Genomic DNA, 22603 nt, shown 5'->3' with positions numbered 1-22603 from the left:
AACCTACAATTATCACCTTATTTTACAAACTTTAAATAAACTAACTGATGTGGCAATTTTACAGCATATGCAAATCAATCAACAAAGACTGGACCTATTTTGTGCAAGTTTAAACCAACTGGTGTCACATCTGGAAGCAGTAGAATTTTAGGAGAATCCTAAATACAACTTCTGCCCCTAGATAAATTTATTTAAAAGATGTTTTCCCCCTCACCTCTTAACAGGAGCCCTGCCTATTCATTCTTTATCCATTAGTAAACCCCAATTTAGTCCTGTTTCTGAACAGTATTTTCAGTATTTTTGAAATCTGAACTGTGACTATTGACTCAGCCAGCTGTGGAGTGTGAAGAAATTATTATTATGACAAAATGGGACCAGCTGATTGCCTTACAGAGTTTTTGTTGGTCCTGAGGAAAATAACTGGAGATTATAATCTGCCAATTTGAATCAAAACATATCCCAGCGTAATTTTTCTGTATTTAACTCTGACTAATCTTGGTAGAACCATCTAATATATCAAAGCGTTATAAATTTGAAAAATAATCAGTTTGTAAGTATTTTGAAAGATAAAGAATGGGATTTCCCTGGTGGTGCAGTGGTTAAGAATCCGCCTGCCAGTGCAGGGGACATGGGTTCGAGCCCTGGTCCGGGAATATCCCACATGCCGCAGAGCAACTAAGCCCGTGTGCCACAACTACTGAGCCTGCACTCTAGAGCCCGTGAGCCACAACTACTGAAGCCCGTGTGCCTAGAGCCCGTGCTTCGCAACAAGAGAAGCCACTAAAATGAGAAGCCCACGCACCGCAATGAAGAGTAGCTCCCACTCGCCGCAACCAGAGAAAGCCCGTGTGCAGCAATGAAGACCCAATGCAGCCAGAAATTAATTAATTAATTAATTTTAAGAAAAAGAAAAACAAAGATGAATACCAACCTTAGGAATTAATTGTTTCAGCTATACTAAATACCGTAGCAGGATTTTGGGGAGGGGAAATAGAGCAAAAATCGTATCATTCTAATCATTTTTTTCCAAACTGAAAGGCTACATACAGTATAGATCCTAAATTCTTTCAGTTATAAGAACACAGCTTTACTATATAGGCCTTTTTTGTAAAAATATTTTAAAGAACTCTAGATGAAACTTGAAATTTTCATATCTATTGTTTTTTTAATTCTCATTCCCTTTTTTGGGGGAGGAGTTGCTTGTTTTTATTATCATAGGTTAAGCACTACAAGAGAATTAAACCAACTATAGTTAGTAAAAACTAATGTAGATGTCTCGAAGTTTTATTCTGTTCTCTTCATGACCTAATCAGACTTTTTTCTTTTTTTGAACTATTTTGAAGAGACAGTGTTGTATAGTAGTTGAGAATGCTGTCTTTAGAGGATGATGGCCTGGGTTTAAGTTTCTATTGTATTTATTAGCTGTAGCACCTTGGACAAATAACCTAAATTCTGAGTCTCCTTCTCCCACCTGCAGAAAACAGGGATTAAGATCTAGTGAAAATTAATGGGACAAACATGCGAAGCCCTTATTATAATATCTGACATCAGTAAAGCACCTATCATCATCATCGTCATCTTTATCACCACTTTCACGACCACCATCATTATTGGTCCCACAGAATATTCTGGCCTTTTAAGTGAGGAATCTGGAGATACGGAGAAGCAACCTCATTACAGAATGATGAAGAATTATGTTTTAACAAGAGGATTGGTAACCTTGACTGGGTCCAGCCAGGAAAAGAGAAACCACAGTAATTATTTTAACAAGGAAAATGTAATATGGGGCGGGGGTCAGTGTTAAAAAGGAAACTGAAGAGGAAACATGGAACACCAAGGTAAACAGAAGCAGCTAACCTCTGAGGAGGGACCTAGGGACCAAGTTAAGGTTAGTAGAACCCAGAAGTTTGGAGGAAGGGCACCACAGGTTTTAAATATGAGCTGTCAGTGATATTTACTTTCTAATACAGCTTAAAAAGGAAAGAGGTAAAAATCTTTGGGGCAAGTGTTCTTCACCAAGACATGTTTATTTTCAGTTGGGATATTATTAGGCAATTAGCTGTTGCTAAATAGAGAACAACATGAAACTGGCAATTTTTTGGCATTTTTGTATTTTAAAACTTCTAAGGTTATCAAATGGTAGAACATCTTGAACACTTTCTGATTGGTAGTGACCACCCAACCACACAGAATCTTTTAGCAATATCTGCTATGTGTATAGCATGGGGAGGGAGGATGTACACAATCCATTCCGAGTCACTTTATCACTTTAGAGTGCTGATGAACTCAATCTCTTTTGGCAATCACATGGTTTCATTCGTCCAACAAATATGTATTAAATACTTACTGTGTGCTAGATACTATTCTAAGCACTGGGCATGTAAGAGTAAATAAAACAAGAATCCACACTCTTCTAGAGCTTATATTAAAGGGGGGAAGACAGATGGCAAATGTAATTAAAATACGTAGTATGCTGGAGGAAAGGTAAAAAGAGAAGGCAACAGGAAATGTGTATGTTTGTGCGTGCGTGGTGGGGGTGGGGTGGGGTTAGTAGAATAAGAGTGTCTTCAGCTGGAGGGCGATATTTGAGCAACGGCATAAGAGAAGTTATGGAATTGAGCCATATGGATATCTGGGGCAAGAGCATTCTATGCAGAGGAAGAGTGAATAAAAACTCTGAGGCCAGAGCATGTTTAGAGTGTTTGGAGAACAGAGAGGTCAATATTCTCCTCCCACTCAGCCGAGACGCTGAGTAGGAGGAGAATAGTAGAAGACGACTTCAGAAAGGTAACAGCGGCCTGAATCACTAGGGACTTGTACAAGAATGAATAGAATAGGGTAAATATATGATTACTAGGAAGATTTAAGGGCCCGTTTTAGGTTAGTCATTACGGAGTCCACGGTTGCCTATGTTTCTGTAGCCATAGTCTGATAAAATTGGGGGGTGGGGAGCAGGCAGCATATTGCAGTTGGTAGTTTCATACCTATTTGTTAATTATGTAACCACATCTTTGAATCCAAGTTTTGGATCTCTGTCTACTTGAAATTTTTAGTGATTGTTGGCTCATCCTTCTACCAATACAAAGTGATCAGCTGAATGCTGATAGAACACCATCTTTTTATAATGAAGGGATGACATACCTTAACTATCATGAATCTTGCAAGCAGAAATAGATCCGTAAACTAGATGTTCTGTGTGTGTGAACTAACAAATTTGTACCCATGCTTCTATACTAGGATTGTTAATCACTACATCTATTTCCCTACCCCCCTTTGTTATTTTAAAATCAAAAATTTATATTTAATCCCTTAGTATTTGTTAAAAAATGTATCTGGTTTCGTTGCTATTTGTTTCTGAGATAATTATGACACAGGTATCATATACAGCTGGTTCAAATAACATGGAGTTTATATTGAAGGTACTTATTTGGAGTAACTGTGGCAAAAAGAGCATTTGAATCAAATAAGAACCAGATCTAAGCAATGAAAAACACCTTTATTCTGAATATACTGGACCCCTGTTAAGTACAGTGATTCCCAAACAGTTTTGATAAATCTGCTGTGCTGTATTTTATCCTTCTATAAACATACAAAAGGCTTGAAGTTTTTTCCCCTGGTTTCTCTTTTCCTCTTAGATAGCTTCTTTGACATTTATTCAGAGAAACATGTCTCATTACCACATAGTAGATATTGAAGCAAAGGAACTTGGATTAAGAATATTAAACTGTGCCATACAAAAACGAAATAAAATCCTTATTGACCAACAGTGGCATAGGGGTAATTTTTTTCCTTGTTATCTAAGATATTGATAACAAAAGAGTTGCTATTTCATATATTTCATCTTCCGTAAATGTGGTATAAATTTATTTTGACCTTATTGAATCTTTGTGTGTATTCTAAGCTCAGTTTACCCCATTCATGTGACATGTTAATGTAAGGTGTAAACAATTATTAATTACCTGGTAGTATGGTATTAGTTATCTTTCTTCAGAGTTTGATCTTATGCTATGATGACCATTTTAATAAGCAAGAAAATAAGTGAGAGGAACTTCTCTGGCGGTCCAGTGGTTAAGGCTCCGCCTTCCAATGTAGGGGGTGCGGGTTTGATCCCTGGTCGGGGAACTAAGGTCCCACATGCCATGGGGTGCAGCCAAAAATTAAAAAGAAAATAAGTGAGAAAGAGTTTAAAAATACGTTCAGAAAGCCTTGTAAATCTATTGTGGTTGGGTCTAACTATGATGTAAAAGATACTTTTTAGTGGACATTGTTGGTGTTATTCTTAATAGTCCTTCCTTCCAACTTCCCATCAGTCACTAGATATACCAATTCTACATTCAGAATCTATCTTTGACTACTCATGTCCATTTTCACCATCACCATCATTTGGTTAAAGCCACTGATAACCTCTCAGCTGGATTATTATAGCAGCCTCCTGATTGTTCCTTCTGTCCCTTCCTGTATCAGTCAGGAGTCAGATGCACATATAAAAAAAACACTTTAACTATTTTAAACAAATAGAGATTTATTAAAGGTAAGGACGCTCAATTTATATATTGTTTTTCATTTATTGTTGAATTAATGGAAGTGAAAGAGGGAGGTACATAGTCATAAATGTAGATGTGCAGTACACATTAAGCATGTGGCTGTACCTAATGAGGTTTCAGACCACTTTGTATCAAAATTTTTTTAAAAGCTGCTTTCATAATTTTAAGATCTTAAATGAAATTTAAAATGTAAAGCTGTGAATAAATAACAAGAATCTCTAAAAATTAGTTAAAACATTTTTCAGAAAGCTGTCATTTCGATACTGGCATTAAAAAAGTACTTTAAAAATATGTACAATCCAGTTACTTTCCTGGAATTTACAATTTTCTGCAGTGTTCTTTGAGACAGTGTTAATATTATAGCCTCTGTTGTCATGGAAACAAGTCTCTGAAGGCAGCCTCCGAGGCTAATGATTCCATGGTGTTGCTATGGATAGAAACAACTGAGACCGTTGTTAGTCACATGGTCAAGATTTAAAAAAAAAAAAAAACAGCTAAAACTCGTTGGAGCTGATCTTATTGAGTGATATATACAAATGGAGCAGAAGAAGGATGATGGCATAAAAGTCATATTGTCTAATAAAATATGTATGTAAGATTTTTCAAGTTTAAAATGCTTATGGTGAATTCCTTCTTTTCTGTAATAACCCACATATAATGGTTATTGTATATTGCTGCCTCATTATTTAGAGTCTTAAGTTTGCCGTTTTCCAGTTTAGAATCTTGTTATACAACTCCCCAGAATTTTACCATGCTCTCAATCCTGCACTGAAAATAGCCACTTGTCTCTTCATATGTATTATCATATCTAACATCTATGCTGTTCCTCATGACTCAGCCTTCATTTGATTAGATATTATTTGTTTAGCGTGGTATTTTTGTTTCATATGAACTAAATGACTTGTTGTTCTGTAATTCTGTGTTACCTGAACTGGTTATTGGCTGTGGCTAGGAAATTGTGTGTGTTGGTACCCATTTGGTTTTGAAGACTTTCTCAGCAGTATTTGCCTTTCTTAAGGAAGAAGCAGGGGCATATGTTCTTTTCCAAAGTACTTGCTCAGTGCCCTGTAGAGAGTGGGGTGGATTCAGATGGTGTACATTTTTTTAGGATTTTTAAAAAATGGTATTCAGATCCTCTAGATTATCGTATCTAAAGGAAATAGATTTAGAATAGGCTCTGAGCCAGTATTACAGTGAGGTTTAAATGTAATATTAAAGAATTTATAGTTTATCATAAAGGGTTTTGGAGAGCAACTGCCTAATGGAGGAAATTTTTGTGCTTGGCCTTGAAATTTGATATAAGCATACAGCTTTGTCTTTTTTATGTTAAAATGGATTATTAATTAGCTAATAGGTGACCCTATTAAAGAGGCGTAAAGAAACTTTTATAGGTGTTAGATACGTCTCCTACTTTGACTGTGGTGATTGTGTCACAGGTGTATGCATATGTCCAAACTCATCAAATTGTATACATTAAATATGTGCAGTTTTTGTATATCAGTTATACTTTAACAAAGCTGTTTAAAAAAATTAAATAAAAAAATGATAAACTTTAGACTTTCTTGTCTTTGATACTTTGGATGGCTACAGCCAGTGATTTTGTAGTTTGTCACTCAATTTGGGTTTGTCTGATGTTTAATGTTCAAGTTATGCATCTTTGATAAGAATGTCACAGAAGCGATGTATTCTTATTACATCCCATCAGGTAGCATATGATTTTGATTTGTCCTGGTGAGTGATGTTAACTTTAAGATAGTGTCTGCTACATTTCTTCACTGTAATTAATAAATCTTTGTAGGGGAGATATGTGTGTGTATGTGTGTGTGTGTTTCTCACATTCAAACTTTCTTCCACTAGAATGAAATGGAGGGTTCATTCAGCAGCAATGGAAGTTTTAACATTTGTTGATGTTTCTTGAATGAATTATTACTATGGTGGTTGCCAAATGATGGTTTTGTAACTCCATCATTCCTTCTACATTTCTTAATTGGCATTCTGCTGTAAGGAAATGCTCTCTCTTCTCTCTATTCATTTAATTTTTATGTAATTATATCAGTGTAGACTCTTGGAGTCCTGTTTAATTCAGTGGGATTTATGCCATCATTATTGTTATTTATTTTGAGTCTCAAATTATTCCCAATCTGACTGATAAGAGCCCTTCAAGCTGACTGCCAGTGTCCTTTGTCATGCCCTCGTTATTCTTCGAGCACCTCCTTATTTTCTGGAACAGCAGAATATTCTAGGCTCATATTGTACTTGCTGGACTCTAGCACTGGAATCGGCCATTTCTCCAAAGATTCCTCTTTTGTTGTTGTTTTTTTTTTAATCAAAGAATGGGTATTTATAAACCAGGATCTGAATGCCAAGTATTTTCATGCTCTTGAGGTGTTACTGCTCCCAGGTCTTCTCTGTAGACAGAGCTAGGATATATATGTACATATAAACACATGCATTTATTTCTGTATTTATATATATTGAAAACCATGCAGTCATACAGGTACCTCCAAATCTAGTCTAAAACCATAGATTTCAGGCTAATTTTCTCCCTTTCCATATTTGTGACTCCGTTCTCTGACGTGAGGAACCTTGCTCCCTTTATCCTTGGATCAAAAATCCCCTGTATGTAAGCAATCTCCTGTCACTGTCGATGCTCTAGGTAGACATCCTTCCCACCCAGCTCAAGATCCAAGAGATATCCCCACCTTGTTCCACTGGGGTCCCTATACTTCTTGCCAGACTACTACTACTGCCACATAGATACTCCATCACATTTGGGATCCAGCAAAACACATCAGGCTGCTGCCACTACTTGCCCACATGGGATACCCTCCTCATCCTGCTCAGACTCCACAACACCCTGCTCCAGACTGCTGCCACCCTTCCACTCTCTGTGCGCAGAGGCTCTCCTCACCCTGCTCGACTTCAACAACCTGTACTTTCCTATTCAGGAAGTCTTTGCCTACACCAAGATCCTGATATTCTATCAATACTATCTTCTAGAAACCTAATTTTTGTACATCTCTTAATTATGTCAGTAAGCCATCTGGAATTAATTTTAAGTATGGTGTAAGGGAGTGAAGAGGGTTCATTTCATTTTCCATATGTATATCCAGTTGATTCAGCAGCAGTTTTCTAAAATTATTGAAATATAGTTGTTGTACAGTATTATGTTAGTTTTGGGTGTACTAAATGATTTGATATTTACGTACATCGTGAAATGATCACCACAGTAAGTCTAGTAACCATCTCTCCCCATACAAAGTTATTATAATATTATTGACCTTATTTCTTGTGCTGTATATTACATCCCTGTGACTTATATAACTAGAGGTTTATACCTCTTAATTCCCTTCACCTCTTTCGTCCATTCTACCCCCGCCCCACTGCTTCCCTCCCTTTTGGCAACCACACATTTGTTCTCTGTATCTATGAGTCTCTTTTCATTGTGTTTTGTTTGTTTTGTTTTGTAGTGAGATCATGTGGTATTTGTCTTTCTCTGAATTATTTCACTTAACATAAATTCTTTTAAAACTATCTTTTTCTCTTTGTCATAAATTAGGAGTTAGGATCTCTGGGTTTTTCAAACATTTTTTAAAAATTGTAAGTATTCCATTGAAAATTAGTTAGCATTTAAATTATTTGTTTTAAGCTCATACTATGGAATTTGAATTTTTTTTTTTCTGTAGGAGCAATGTATAATTGGTGACTGGAGTCCCAAGTAAGACCCACAGAGGCTTTATTCCTAATGTCCTTTTTTTTAAAAAATTGTGGTAAAATATACATAACAAAATTTTACCATTTTAACCTTTCTTAAGTGTACAATTAGTTCAGTGTCATTAAATACATTCACAGTGTTGTGCAGCCATCACTGTTGTCCATCTCCATTATTTTTTCTATCATCCCAAACAGGGAACTGGTTTAGACTGGGAACATTAAAAAGAAAGAAAAAAAGAAACAAAATCTAATGGCTTAAAATCTCTTTCTACAGGATATAAGAAATCCAGGTAACAATAGTCTAGGAAATCTTTTCCTAATTCCTCACTGGTTACCTTTTGTGAGCCTAGCTTAGTTGTAAAATGAAGGGTTAAACTTGATCCCTAGCTTCTTCAATTCTAATAGTCTTGTAAAATCATTGAAATTTGTTAACATCTTTTAGAACAATTAATGGGAAATGCATTTTCAGTTTATTTTCTAGAGAATGAGATGGTAAAAGATCGTAATAATTGTTTTTCTCTTAATATGAATAGATCTTCCATCCCTCACCCAGCATTATAGCATCACTGTGTATTCATTGTTGACAACTGGAAAAGTAGAATTCGAAATAAAGAGGCAGGGGAGAAAAACCATTCATAATTCTGCCCTCAGAGGTTTACTTTTCAAACATTTCTTTCCATTTTTTAAATAAAAGCTTTATCTTCCCTTTTTTACTTAATGTCATGTCATAGGCAATATCCTTTATGACTTACAGGCTGTTCTTACAGATTCTTGTTAACCGATGCATAATGTTTAATCTTATAAAATTATCATTATTTGCTCAGCCCTTCCAACACCTTATATTTAGGATATCCTACATTTCCCCAAGTATAAACAATGCTCAAAAGAATATAGTGAGGGGGCTTCCCTGGTAGCGCAGTGGTTGAGAGTCCGCCTGCCAATGCAGGGGGCACAGGTTCGTGCCATGGTCTGGGGGGATCCCACATGCCACGGAGCGGCTGGGCCTGTGAGCCATGGCCGCTGAGCCTGCGCATCCGGAGCCTGTGCTCCGCAACGGGAGAGGCCACAACAGTGAGAGGCCCACATACCGCAAAAAAAAAAAAAAAGAAAGAAAGAAAGAAAAAACAAAGAATATAGTGACTGTTAAGACATTTGCTTTTTGAATTATTCCCTTAGGATAGATTTCCACAATTACTAAGTCAAAGAGTTGGAACATTTTTAAAGCTACAGATAATTACTTAGATTGCTTTTTGTAAAGTTTGTATGAAGTTATATATCCAGCAGCACTGTGAAAGGACCTGTTTCCATGCATTAAAATTTTTTTGAGTTTTTTTAATTGTGGTAAAATACATTTGCCATTTTAACCAGTTTTAACTGCACAATTCTGTGGCATTAATTACATTCCCAATGTTGCCCAACCATCACCACTATCTACTATTTCCAAAACCTTTTCATTATCTCAAACTTACTTTGTAACCCTTAAGCAGTAAACTCCTTATGCTCCTCTCTCCCTGGCCCCTGGTAACTTCTAGTGTATTTTTATGAATTTACCTATTCTAAATATTTCATATAAGTGGAATCACACAATATTGACCTTTTGTGTCTGGTTAATTTCACTTAGTATAATGTTTTCAAGATTCATCCATGTGTAGCATGTATCAGAATTTCATCCATTTTTATGTCTGAATTAATATCCATTGTATAAATATACCACATCTTGTAGCTGTTTATCTGTTGATGGACACTTGGATTGTTTTTACCTTTTGGCTGTTGTGAATAATGCATCATTGAACACTGGGGTAAAGTATTCAAGTCCCTTTTTTTAGTTTTTTTGAGTATTTACCTAGGAGTAGAATTGCTGGGTCATATGGTAATCCTAGGGTTAGTTTTTTGAAGAACTGCCAAACCAAACTGTTTTCCACAGTGACTGCACCATTTTGCATTCCCACCAGCAGTTTTTGAGGATTCAGGTTTCTGCACATCCTTGCCAACACTTGTTACTTTCTGTTTTTGTTTTCACTTTTTTATTACAGCATCCTAGTAGGTATGAAGTGATATATCGTTGTAACTTTGATTTACATTTCCCTAATGAATGATGATGCTGAGTATACTTTCATGTGCTTATTGGTCATTTGTGTATCTTCTTTGGAGAAATGTCTGTTCAAGTCCTTTGCCTAATTTTTAATTGTCTTTCTGTGGTGAGTTGTAGGAGTTCTTTATATATTCTTCATGTTAAACTATCATCAGATGTATGATTTACAAGATTTTCTCCCATTCCATGCGTTGTCTTTCCCCTTTCTTGATAATGCCATTTGGTGCACAAAAGGTTTTAATTCTGATAAAGTCTAATTGATTTTTTTTGTTACTTGTGCTTTTGATATCATATTTAAGAATCCATTGTCAAATCCAAGGTCATGAAGATTTATCCCTATGTTTTCTTCTAAAAGTTTTATGGTTTTAATGCTTATATTTAGGTCATTGATTAATTTCCAGTTAGTTTTTATATAGGATGTGAGGTAGTGGTTTAACTTTATTCTTCTGCATGTTGCTATCTGGTTGTCCCAGCACCATTATTGAAGAGATGCCATACATTTTTGGTAAATCTTGATTGATTTGATTGACAGCAAAAGGTCAACATTATAATTTTATTTTGTATTTCTTTATCAATGAGGAAAAGCATAGTTTCAAGTTTGGCAGTTGGTTCTTCCTGTTTTAAGTGTCTTCTAATGTACATTGTTTTCTTATAGATTTGATTTTAATGTTTTTCTTATATATGTAGTATATGTCATTGGTATAGCAAATATTTATAAATTAATCCAGTTTATAGAGATTGGGACTTGTTACAAGACACCTTTTTTGTGTTCCAGTTACACCTTTTTTTAAAATAGTAATTAAGCCTGATTGAGTATAAATATCAAAACTTCTTAGTTTAAATTATGTCACTAGAGTTCCCACTTAATGACTTTACAGGCAAGTTTAAGACAGGTTATTACAGTTCTTGATAGTAGAGGTTAACAGCACAGATTCCTTAAAATGATATAAATTCAGTTTTTAAGTCCTTTGAATCTTCTGTTTGTGGATTTATAGGCCCCAATTGCCTACCTCATGGGCTAATGAAATTACTTTTGATTCTTTGAATGCAAGGAGGAAAGTAGTCAAATATATAGTGAATGCTACAAAAATATTTTGTAGTCTGTCTGTGAAGTGAGTGTCTTGCCTCCCAGTGGAGGAGTATTGTTAAATCATTATCTTTTATTATTTTCATTTAAACATCTAAAGAGTAGTCACTCGTTTTAACTACAGAGTCATTAAAATTATTATTGGTGGTATAATTGAGTGTTTTTTCATTTAAGTTGAAGTAATATATTATTTTACCTATTTCAGTTATTTCTGAAAACTATAATTTATCTTTATGACAAAACTTTCTATTATGTTTCCTTTTTATTTGATATTTTTCCTGATTTTTTGTCGTTGATGATTTTTAGCCAACAGAAGCTGTACCTCCCTCTTCTCCCACTGTCCCTGTGATCCCTGTCCTGCCAGTCCCTGCTGAGAATACTGTCATCCTACCCACCATACCACAGGTTTTTATTAGTTTTCTTTTTTCTTTATAAAAATTTCGTTTGTTTTTAATGTTTCGTTTGTATTCTTTTCAAATCATTTTAACTATTTCTTTGTTAGATTTGGTAATTCATGTTGGGCTTCAAACGGTATTTTTAGGGAGTTAAATATCTGGGATTTAATATAAAATGGGTTAATATTTGCCATTTTATTAGGTTATCTGTGAAATAAGATACATTATAAACTTCATTATATTGAACTGCCTTAGATTTGTTATCATGCCTTTTATATTTGTAAATCTGTTCGAAACAGTTTTTTAATTTATTTGCTTTGGGAAATTTTGTTTATTTTCTAAAGATAATAAAAATAATTGTCCTCCTGATCTTGTACTGGATGTGTCATTTTATATATAGCATTTTGTTTTCTAGTATATATTTATCTTTGGAAATACTCATCTTTCTGTCACTTGGTAGGATAACATACTTCACATTTATTATTTAAAAACAATAGCTAATGTATATAAAGTATATGGGGAACTCTTCGTGGTATCTTTGCAACTTTTCTGTAAATCTAAAACTACTCTAAAATCATAAGTTCATTTTTTTTAAAGTTAATGTATAACAGTCAAAAAATAAAATGAAACAATAGCCAAATGTCAGAGAATCTGAACGTTTTTAGCTTTCAGAGCTTTACTTAATAGTTCCAAGGGATGGTTTATTAAGACATTAACTACCCAACCAACAGAGTCATCCAAAGTTAAAATAATGGTAGTATTATTACGTATAATAATAGTGATCTTTGGTGTGAAAGATCTCAACCTCATTTAAAGTGTAAATAAATGCATCTTTAGGTATTTTTATTATTATTGATCTACAGCATAAAATCTAGTAAAAATGGTGTTTTTGCTGTGAAAACACAGTGTCAAAGTAAGTCCTATTGTGGGAAAAAATGGGTTATCAGCTGTGATTGTTCACATCTCAGTGCCCTTCCCCTCTCCTAAAAATGAAAATCAGTAAGAACATTATACAAAATAGGATTCTAGGGGAAATTATAGGCATTACACTAAAACTTCAGTCCATGTTATTATGTTACTGCTTCTATATAATCTCTGACCCTTTATGAAAATCATTAAAAGTCAAATCATTGTAAAACTACCAAGAATTGAATAGATAAGTCCAGATGGATATTTCCTCTGTATTGCAGAGAAGAAATTGAATTTATAAATATAATTCTACATAAGCAGCCAAAGCGTTATTGTAATAATGTAACACCTTTCCAAGTAACTAGGATTTAGTAGTACAATATTTTTTGAAGTAGGACATTTGAAAGTTTATTTTACTCTTTGTCACCTCAATTTGTCTTTTGATGTTAAAATAGTTTTCTAGAATCCTTTGAAATTTTGTAGTAGTTTCTGTTCTTATATTCAATAGGGAACCAGTCCTTCCAGTTCAGAGTTCTTTGACTTATTTACTCCAGTGTCCCTAACTTAGCATCACACTACACTTGGAAATTGTTGAGACATTGCATAGCCATGTAGTTATAAATAAAGGACTTAGAGTCAGATTGATCTGGTTTAGAATTCCAGTCCTACCACTTAACTGGCTGTGTAACTGAGCAGTTTACTTAACACTGATCTTCTCTTTACTCATCTGTAACACTGAAGATGATAGTACTTACTTGAAATGTTTTACAGTGATTGAAAGAATAAGAGTGTGTGTGTGCAGCTGGCACATGATCTTGGCTATTTGTGTTATTAGTGTTGTTTCATATTTCCTTGAGACAGTAAACCAAGGAACAAGTTAAAAAAACAAATGAACAGAAGAGGCTTATTTATACTACCTAGCTTCATTTTAGGTTTTAAATATACTTACAAAAGTCCAAAAGTAGAGTAGTTTAACCATTGATGTCTATGTGAGAAGGCTGTGGGTGTGCCTCATTTTCCAGAATAAGTAAGTGTGTGCCTGAGTAATTGAGTATAACGTGCATTATAAAATTAATAAAAGTGATTAAAATACTTGTCCCCAATTGAAGTTTGAAATCCACACCTAATACATAACCTGATTTTAACATTTTAAATAGATATTTTTCTTCTAAAGATCTACTTTATATTTTAGATGCATCAGGATGTAATAGAAATAGAAACAGAAGATACAAGATTTAGATTCTAGTCCTACTTTGTGACTCAAACAAGTTACTTAACCTCTCTGAGTTTCTACTCCCATCATCTATTAAAAAGGGTGGCTGACGCCTCCCTGACTACTTCAAAATGAGTTTGAGGACAGATAGCTAGGTAGATGATAATTTTTTTTAATATGTCTTTGATTATTTGTAGAACTTTAAACTTTCACAGTACTTTTATATTGATCATGTCATTTAAATTTTATGAAAACCCTCTGCAGTAGGAATTATCATGCTTATTACTCAGAGTGGTACAGAAAAGGATACACTGAATGACTTTTTGAAGTTGCAGAGAGAACCTGGACTTTATGGTGACACCTGACCCTACCACTTCCTGGCCTCACCCTTGCCTGGTTGTGTGATGGTGGGGACATTACTCAGTTTCTCATAGCCTCAGTTTCTCCACATAGAAACTGAGCACATAGTAGTTGTATAATAGATGCTAGCTCTTCCTGCTGGAGATAAAATCATATAATCTCTATGATACTGGCGTATTAAATATACACCCAGAATAAATACTCTGCTTTAAAACCAGATTCTTTAGACCTCCTTTCTTACCAGTTGTGAGGAGCTATCGGGTAATTAAAGTATTGTTGAAAATGCTTTATAGCTAATTTTGTGTGTTTGTATGAAAGTCTCTGTTCACATGTAAACAGGTGCTTTGGAGGGATTGGTTTTTGTTCAATTATTTGTTATTGTTCCAGTCATGTAGATACTAAGATGAATGTAACATTGTTCTTGTCCTCTAGGAGCCTACTCTCTGTTTATGCAAATCATAACTTAACAAATAACTCCCACATGACATGAGAGTAGTTAATGTTAGAGGTATAACCAGTATAGAACATCCTGTTGCTTCTGGATAATTCAGGTTCCACAGAACATCTGAATGTTGACTCTTAAATGATTTGATCATTAGTATAACCTAAAGCATGGTTTGATACATTTTCATTTTACTAGTAATCTTAAATAGAATAGTATACTTGGATTGCCTTGATGAGCCTTTTTAAGCCACACACTAATATCTGACTGCAGTGCCACTGTTCTATTTGTGTTTTGGGTTTTTTTTTTGGTTTTATGTTGGTTTGTTTGTTTTTATATTATTTTCAAATCATTTCAGACTTACAGAAAGTTGCAAGAATTGTACAAAGAAATTCCATATACTTTGACCCACATCTCCCAATTGTTAATATTTTTATCTGCCACATCTGCTTTATCATTTCTGTTCTTCTGTAATTGAGTATAATATTATTTTTTGTAAACCAGTTAAAAGGAAGTTTTATGCCCCTCTTACCGCTAAATATTAATACTTTACAATACTAAATATTTTTCCAAAGAACAAAAATATTACCGTAGTGCAGTGAGCTAAACCAGAAAATTGACATTAATATAATACTACCCACTGTAATTCTGTTTTGCCAGTTGCCCTAATAATGTTTTTTATATGAAAAACAAAAAGGTACTTTGGCCCATCCAAGACCACAGTTAGTTTTCATGAGTCTCCTTTAATCTGAAGTAGCTACACAATCTGTCTTTCATGTGTGTGACCTTTTACAAGGGAACAGTCTAGTCGTTTTGTAGAATATCCCGCAATTCGTGTTTGATGCATTTTAATAATTAGATTGAGGTCATATATTTGTTTTCCATTTTTTTTATTGTGATCAAATACACATAATGTAAAATTTACCACCTTAACTTTTTAAGTTTACAGTTCAGTGGTATTAAGTACATTCATATTGTTGTGCAAACATCACCATCATCCATCTGCAGAACTTGTTTCATCTTGTAAAACTGAAACACTATACCCATTAAACACTTAATTCCCCATTCCTCCCTCCCCCCAGGCCCTGGCAACTACCATTCTACTTTCTGTGTCTATGGTTTTGACTCAAGTACCTCATGGAAGTGAATTCATAACAGTATTTGTCTTTTTGTGGCTAGCTGATTTCACTTAGTATAATGTCCTTAAGGTTAACCTGTGTTGTAGCATATGTAGCATCAGAATTTCCCTTCTTTTGAAAGCTAAATAATATCCCATTTTATGTATATATGAGACCTTGCTTATCCATTCATCTGTCAATGAACAACTTGAGTTGCTTCCACATTTTAGCTCTTGTGAATAATGCTGCTGTGAACATAGGTGTACAGACACCTCTTCAAGACCCTGCTTTCAATTCTTTTGAGTGTATACCTGAAAGTGGAATAACTAGATCACTTTGTAACCTAATTTTTAATTTTTAGGGGAACCATCATACTATTTTCCAGTGTTGTATCATTGTATATTCCCACCAGTGGAACACAATGGTTCCAATTTCTCCACATCCTCACCAACACTCCTTATATTCTCTTTTCATGATAGTAGCCAGCCTGATGGGTATGAGGTAGTATCTCATTGTAGTTTTGATTTGCAGCTCCCAAATGATTAGTGATGTTGAACATCTTTTCATGTGTTTATTGGCCATTTGCATATCTTCTATGGAGAAATGTCTATTGAAGTCCTTTACTTCAATAAGGTTTTTGAATTGCATTGCAGTTTTTTTAATTGAGTTTTAGGAGTTCTTTATATATTCTGGATATTAGTTCCTTATCAGATATATGATTTGCAAATATTTTCTCCCATTCTGTGGATTTCCTTTTTAATTTGTGGATGGTGTCATTTAATGCACAGAACTTTTAATTTTTAGGAAGTCCAAATTGTCTACATTTTCTTCTGTTGCCTGTGCATTTGGTGTTATATCCATTGAATCACTACCAAATGCAGTGTCCTGAAGCTTTTACCCTGTGTTTTCTTCTTATAGTTTTATAGTTTTTTAGGTCTTTGATTTAGGTCATGGGTCCATTTTAAATTAATTTTTGTATATGATGTTAGGTAAGGGTCCAAATTCAGTCTTTTGCATTTGGATATCCAGTTTCCCAGCACCATTTGTTAGAAAGACTATCTTGTTCCCATTGAATGGTCTTAGCACCCTTGATGAAAACAATTTGACTATATATGTGAGGGTTTATTTCTGCAGTCTGTTCAATTCCATCGGTATATGTCTGTCTTTATGCCAGTACCAAACTTTTGAGTACTGTAGCTTTGTAGTAAGTTTTGAAATGAGAAAGTATGAGTCCTCCAGCTTTGTCCTTTTCAGAATTATTTTGTCTATTCAGATCCCTTGAGATTCCATATGAATTTTAGGTTGGATTTTTCTATTTCTGCAGAAAACATTGGAATTTTGATTGCGATTGGATGAAATCTGTAAATTGCTTTGGGTAGTATTGACATCTTAACAGTATTAAGATGTCATGAACAGGGAATATGTTTCCATTTATTTCTGTTGTCTTTAATTTCTTTCAGCAACGTTATAGTTTTCAATGCACAAATCTTTCACCTCATTGGCTAAGTTCATTCCAAATTATTTTATTCTTTTTGATGCTGTTATAAATGGAATTGTTTTTGTAATTTTCTTTCCAGATTGTGTATAGGAATGCAACTGACTTTTGTGTGTAGACCATATCCCGCTACTTTGCTAAGTTTATTAGTTAAAACAGGTTTTTGTGTGGTTTCTTTAGGGTTTTCTACATGTATGATCATATTATCTGAAAACATAATTTTCCTTCTTTCTCATTTGAATGTCATTTATTTTTCTTATTTGTCTAATTGACTGATTTTTAATACTGTGTTGGATAGAAGTGGTGAAAGTGGGCCAGTTTGACTTGTTCCTGATCTTAGAGGGAAAGCTTTCAGTCTTTCACCATGAAAGTATGATGTTTGCTGTAGGTTTTTCATATACAACCTTTATTATGCTGCGGTGGTTTCCTTATATTCTTAGTTTGTTAAACGTTTTTATCATGAAAGAATGTTGAATACTGTCAGATACTTCCTGCATCGATTGAGATGATCGTGTTGTTTTTTTCCTTCATTCTGTTGATGTGGTGTATTACATTGATCAGTTTTCATATGTTGAATCATCCTTGCATTCCAGGAATAAATCCCACTTGGTCATGGTATATAGTCTTCTTAATATGATGCTGAATTCAGTTTTTGTTGAGAATTTTGGATCAATATTCATAAGAGATATTTGTCTGCAGTTTTCTTATAGTGTCCTTGCCTTTGACCTTAGTATCAGGGTAATGCTGGCTCATAGGATGAGTTAGGGAATGTACCTTCCTCTTCAATTTTTGGGCACAGTTTGAGAAAAATTGATGTTAGTTCTTCAGATGTTTGATAGAATTCACCAGGAAAGCAATCAAATTTCAAGGGCTTTTATTTGTCAGGAGATTTTTGATTACTGATTCAATCTCCTTATTAATTATAAAGTCTATTTAAATTTTCACTTCATGATTCAGCCTTGGTAGGAGTTTGTCCATTTTGTGTAGGTTATCCAATTTGTTGGCTTACATTTGCTCAAAATACTCTTATAGTCCTTTTTATTTCTGTAGAATTAGTAATAATGTTCCCACTTTCATTTCTGATTTTAGTAATTTAGTCTTCTCTCTTTTTTCCTTAGTCCATCTAACTAAAAGTTTGTCAGTTTGTTGATCTTTTCAAAACAACAACTGTTGGTCTTTTTTCTCTATTATTTTTCTGTTCTCTGTTTTACTTATCTCTGCTCTAATTTTTATTATTTCCTTCCTTGTACTAACTTTGGGTTTAGTTTGTTCTTTTTCTAGTTCCTTGATTTGTAAAGTTCGGCTTGTTGACTTGGGGTCTTTCTTGTTTTTTAAGGTAAACGTGTAGTTGTCAACTTCCCCCTTACCACTGCTTTTGCTGTGTCTCATAAGCTTTGGTATGTTGTATTTGCATTTTCATTCATCTCTTTAAGTGTTTTCCAGTTTGCTTTTCTACTTTGATTCAGTGGTTAAGAGTATGTTGTTTAATTTCCACAGCTTGGTGAATTTTCTAGTTTGCTTCTATTATTGCTTACTATCTTCATCCATTTTGGCCATAAAAGATACTTTGTATGATGACTTTCTAAATCTACTGAGACTTAATTTGTGGCCTAATATATGGTATATTCTGGAAAATGACCCAACTGCACTTGAGAAGAATGTATCCTGTTGTTGGACAGAATGTTCTAAATATGTCTGTTAGGTCAGGATGCTTTATTGGGTCATTTAAGTCATCTTTTTCCATACTTATCTTTTGTCTGGTTATTTTACACATTATTTTGAGTGGGCATTGAAATCTCCAACTGTTATTGTAGAACTGTCTACTCTCTTTAATTCTGTCATTTTTTTGTTTCATAGATTCTGATGATCTGTCATTAGGTACATAAATGTTAGTAATTGTTACATCTTCTTGCTGTTTTGAACCTTTTATTAATATATAATGTCCTTTGTCTCTTGTAACTTTTTAAAATTTAAATCCTGTTTTGTCTAATGTTAGTATAGTCACTCCTACTATCTTTTGGTTACTATTTGCATGGAATATCTTTTTCCACCTTTTCACTTTCAATCTGTTTGTGTCTTTGGATCTCAACGGAGTCTCTTGTAGACAACATAGAGTTGGGTGATGTGTTTTTATCCATTCTGCTGTTTTTGTTTTTTTTTGTTAATTGGAGAGTTTAATCAATTTACATTTAAAGTAATTACTGATAAGAAGAGACTTCTGTCATTTTGCTATTTGTTTTCTGTATTCATTATAGGTTTTTTGTACCTTATTTCCTGCATTAGTGTCTTATTTTTTGTTTGGTTGATTTTTTGGTCGTGAAGTGTTTAAATTCCTTTCCCATTTCCTTTTGTGTGTATTCTTTAGCTATTTCCTTTGTGGTTACCATGGGGATTACATTTAACATCCCAAAGTTATAACACTCTAATTTGAATTTAAACCAGCTTAACTTCAATAATATACAAAAACTCTGCTCCTTTTAACAGTTCCATCCTTACCTGTTTCAGTTGTTGATATCACAGAATTACAACTTTATACATTGTATGTACAAAAACAACAATTTTTAAATGCATTCATCTTTTAAATTATGTAGAAAACAAATGTGGAATTACAAAGCAAAGTTACTATGATACTAGCTTCTGGACTAGTAATTGATTTTAGTTATTTACTAATGTTGACTTCACTTCTGTACTAATAAGTAGCTTTTAAACTAATTTTTTAAATATAATTTAAAAAATATTAGTCTCTTAAATCATGTACGTAACAAAAAGTGATGTTACAAAACGCTATTAAAATAATAAGTTTTTTTGTATTTATCCTTACCAAGGTCTTTATTTCTCCAAACACCTCAAGTTGCTGTCCTGTGTCCTTTCATTTCAACCTGCAGGATTCCCTTTAGCATTTCTTTCAGGGCCAGTCTATTGGTAATGATCTCCTTCAGCTTTTGTTTATCTGAGAATGTCTTAATTTCTCCCTCATATTTGAAGGATAGTTTTGCCAGATACAAGGTTCTTGGTTGGCAGTGTTTTTCTGTTAGCACTTTGAATATACCAACCCACTGCTTCCTGACCTCCAGAATTCTGATGAAAAATCTATTAATATTATTGAGGATCCCTTGTATATTGAGTCACTTTTTTATGCTGCTTTCAAAATTCTCCCTGTCATTGTCTTTTCAGGAGTTTGATTATAATGTGTCTGAGTGTGAATCTCTTTGAGTTAATCCTACCTTGAGTTTGTTGAGCTTCTTGGATGTTTATATTTGTGTCTTTCATCAAATTTGGGAATATTTTAGCCATTATTTCTTCAGATATTTTCTCTGCCCCTTGATCTCTCTCTTCTTTTTCTTGGACTCCCACAGTGCGTGTGTTGGTCCACTTAATGATGGCCCACAAGCCTCTTAGACTCTGGTCACTTTTCTTCAGTCTTTCTGTTTTCAGACTTAATAATTTACGTTGTCCTATCTTCAGGTTTTCTGATTCTTCTGCGTGTTCCAGTCTGCTCTAGTGAATTTTTCATTTCAGTTATTGTACTTTTCAGCTTCAGAATTTCCTTTTGGTTTCTCTTTAGGTTTTCTATCTCTTATCTCCATTTTGTTCATACATCATTTTCTTGACTTTGTCCACCTTGTCTTTTAGTTCTTTGGATATCTTTAAGGTGGTTCTTTTAAATCCTTTGTCTAATAGGTATGCCGCCAGCTCTTTTTCAGAGACAGTTTCTTTTTTCTTCTCTCTCTCTCCTTTGAATGGACCATATGTTCCTGTTTCTTTGCATGCCTTGTGATTTTTTTGTTGTTGAAAATTGGACGTTTGAATCTTATGATTTCTCTGGAAACCTGATTCTCCCCTTTCCTAGGGTTTGCTGGGTGTTTTGTTTTTTTGATTGCTGTAGGCTGTCTCTGTGCTAAAAATCAGCCTATGGTATAATTTTAAGATCTTCGCAGATTTTTTCTATGCCTGTACCTTCCCCAGGCATACGCAGTGATTTTCTAATTTCCCTCATATATGTGGTTGCTTTTGAATATTCTAATCTTCAATGTCTGGCTTTTCCCCTTTTCAAAAGGGGAAAAAGAGGAAAATGAAATTGTGGGAGGAGACACTTGCCCTTTAAATCTCCTGGGAGTCGCTTCAGTCAGAAAGGGAGAGATTTATATCAATTGGAGGAGATTCAGCAACAATGGCCACTGCCTCTTTGCACTGTCATGATCAGAAGCAGCAGTAAGAGCACAGATTCCCTATATTTGGAGAACAGGGTGTTTTCTGCTGCCCACCCCAATCCCCACTCCACCCCGGTTTGTGCCAGCTGCTCTAGGAACACTTAAGAGGGGTGGGAGTTGGGTAGCTGCTACTGTGCTAAGAACTGAAATTTACTGGATTAACCACAGTTTGCCATCTAATACTTCCCCTGGGAGTTGTAAGCCTTCAATAGACTAGAATTCCAAAATAGTTACATCACACTGGCAGTTGCGTTTTTGCCAGTGCAGTTGTTATCTAGGTGGAGAGACAAAATTGTGGGACTTCTTGTGTTGCCATCTTCCCAGAATTCACCCTATTTGTTTTTACAATCACTTTAACTTACAGTGATCGCTGAAGTGACAGCACTTAACTTCTAATGCAGTGTGTCTCAAATTAGAATCCAAGATGTATTCTCTGGGGTTTGGGAGTTCTGTGTTTGAAAAACATTTGTTTATAATTTAGTAAGGGAGAAAGAGACACTAAGCCAATAATACAATGAAACTTTGATACATGCTAAGAAGGAGAAATATAGTATACAGCATAAAAGCATTTTCTAAACTTCTAATTTTGGCCTGTTTTTAAATAACTGGATCTTAAAATTATTTTAACACAAAATTTTTAAGATTTAATATTGTGCTCTGAAATCGTGTAAGGATGCTGCAGTGTGTTAACAGCAGTAGACCCTATGAGGCCCTTTATTAATGAAATAAAATAGTAAAAGTTGGATGAGCAAAATTATGTTTCTTAAGTCTTGTTATTAATTCATGGGTCATATTCTTTAGGGGTTTGTTAAGTTTCTCTTTCTGGTATATCCCTGCCCCCTTACTAATCACCCCCCATTTCTAAGTGAATTATAGGACTTCATTATTGTCGAAGTTGAAACATACACAATGGTATATATTATTAGTAAATAATAATGGATTAGCAATAGGTTTCTGTGGTTTACAACACATTTTTTTTTATATTACTTCACTAGGTCCTCACACAGTCCTCTTGGGTAAAGG

General features: G+C 34.3%; 1 protein-coding gene across 19 annotated transcripts in view; it reads left to right on the top strand.

Moving 5' to 3' along the window:
• Nucleotides 1-22603, top strand: part of DLG1 (discs large MAGUK scaffold protein 1) — a 285870-nt gene that overhangs the window by 123058 nt on the left and 140209 nt on the right. For 15 of the 19 annotated variants that reach the window (XM_022568940.2, XM_022568931.3, XM_022568912.3 and 12 more), the window contains one exon: nt 11744-11842. The exons of the other annotated variants lie outside the window; for them this stretch is intronic. In XM_022568940.2, the coding sequence (XP_022424648.1) occupies nt 11744-11842 (99 nt within the window). The remainder of the gene's footprint in view (nt 1-11743; nt 11843-22603) is intronic. 19 annotated transcript variants of the gene reach the window in all.

Source organism: Delphinapterus leucas, chromosome 4, assembly GCF_059928025.1.
Source record: "Delphinapterus leucas isolate spDelLeu-1000000601 "Yukka" chromosome 4, BTC_Dleu_Yukka2, whole genome shotgun sequence".
NCBI classification, from domain to species: Eukaryota; Metazoa; Chordata; class Mammalia; order Artiodactyla; family Monodontidae; genus Delphinapterus; species Delphinapterus leucas.
This window is presented reverse-complemented; position numbering and strand designations above follow the sequence as displayed.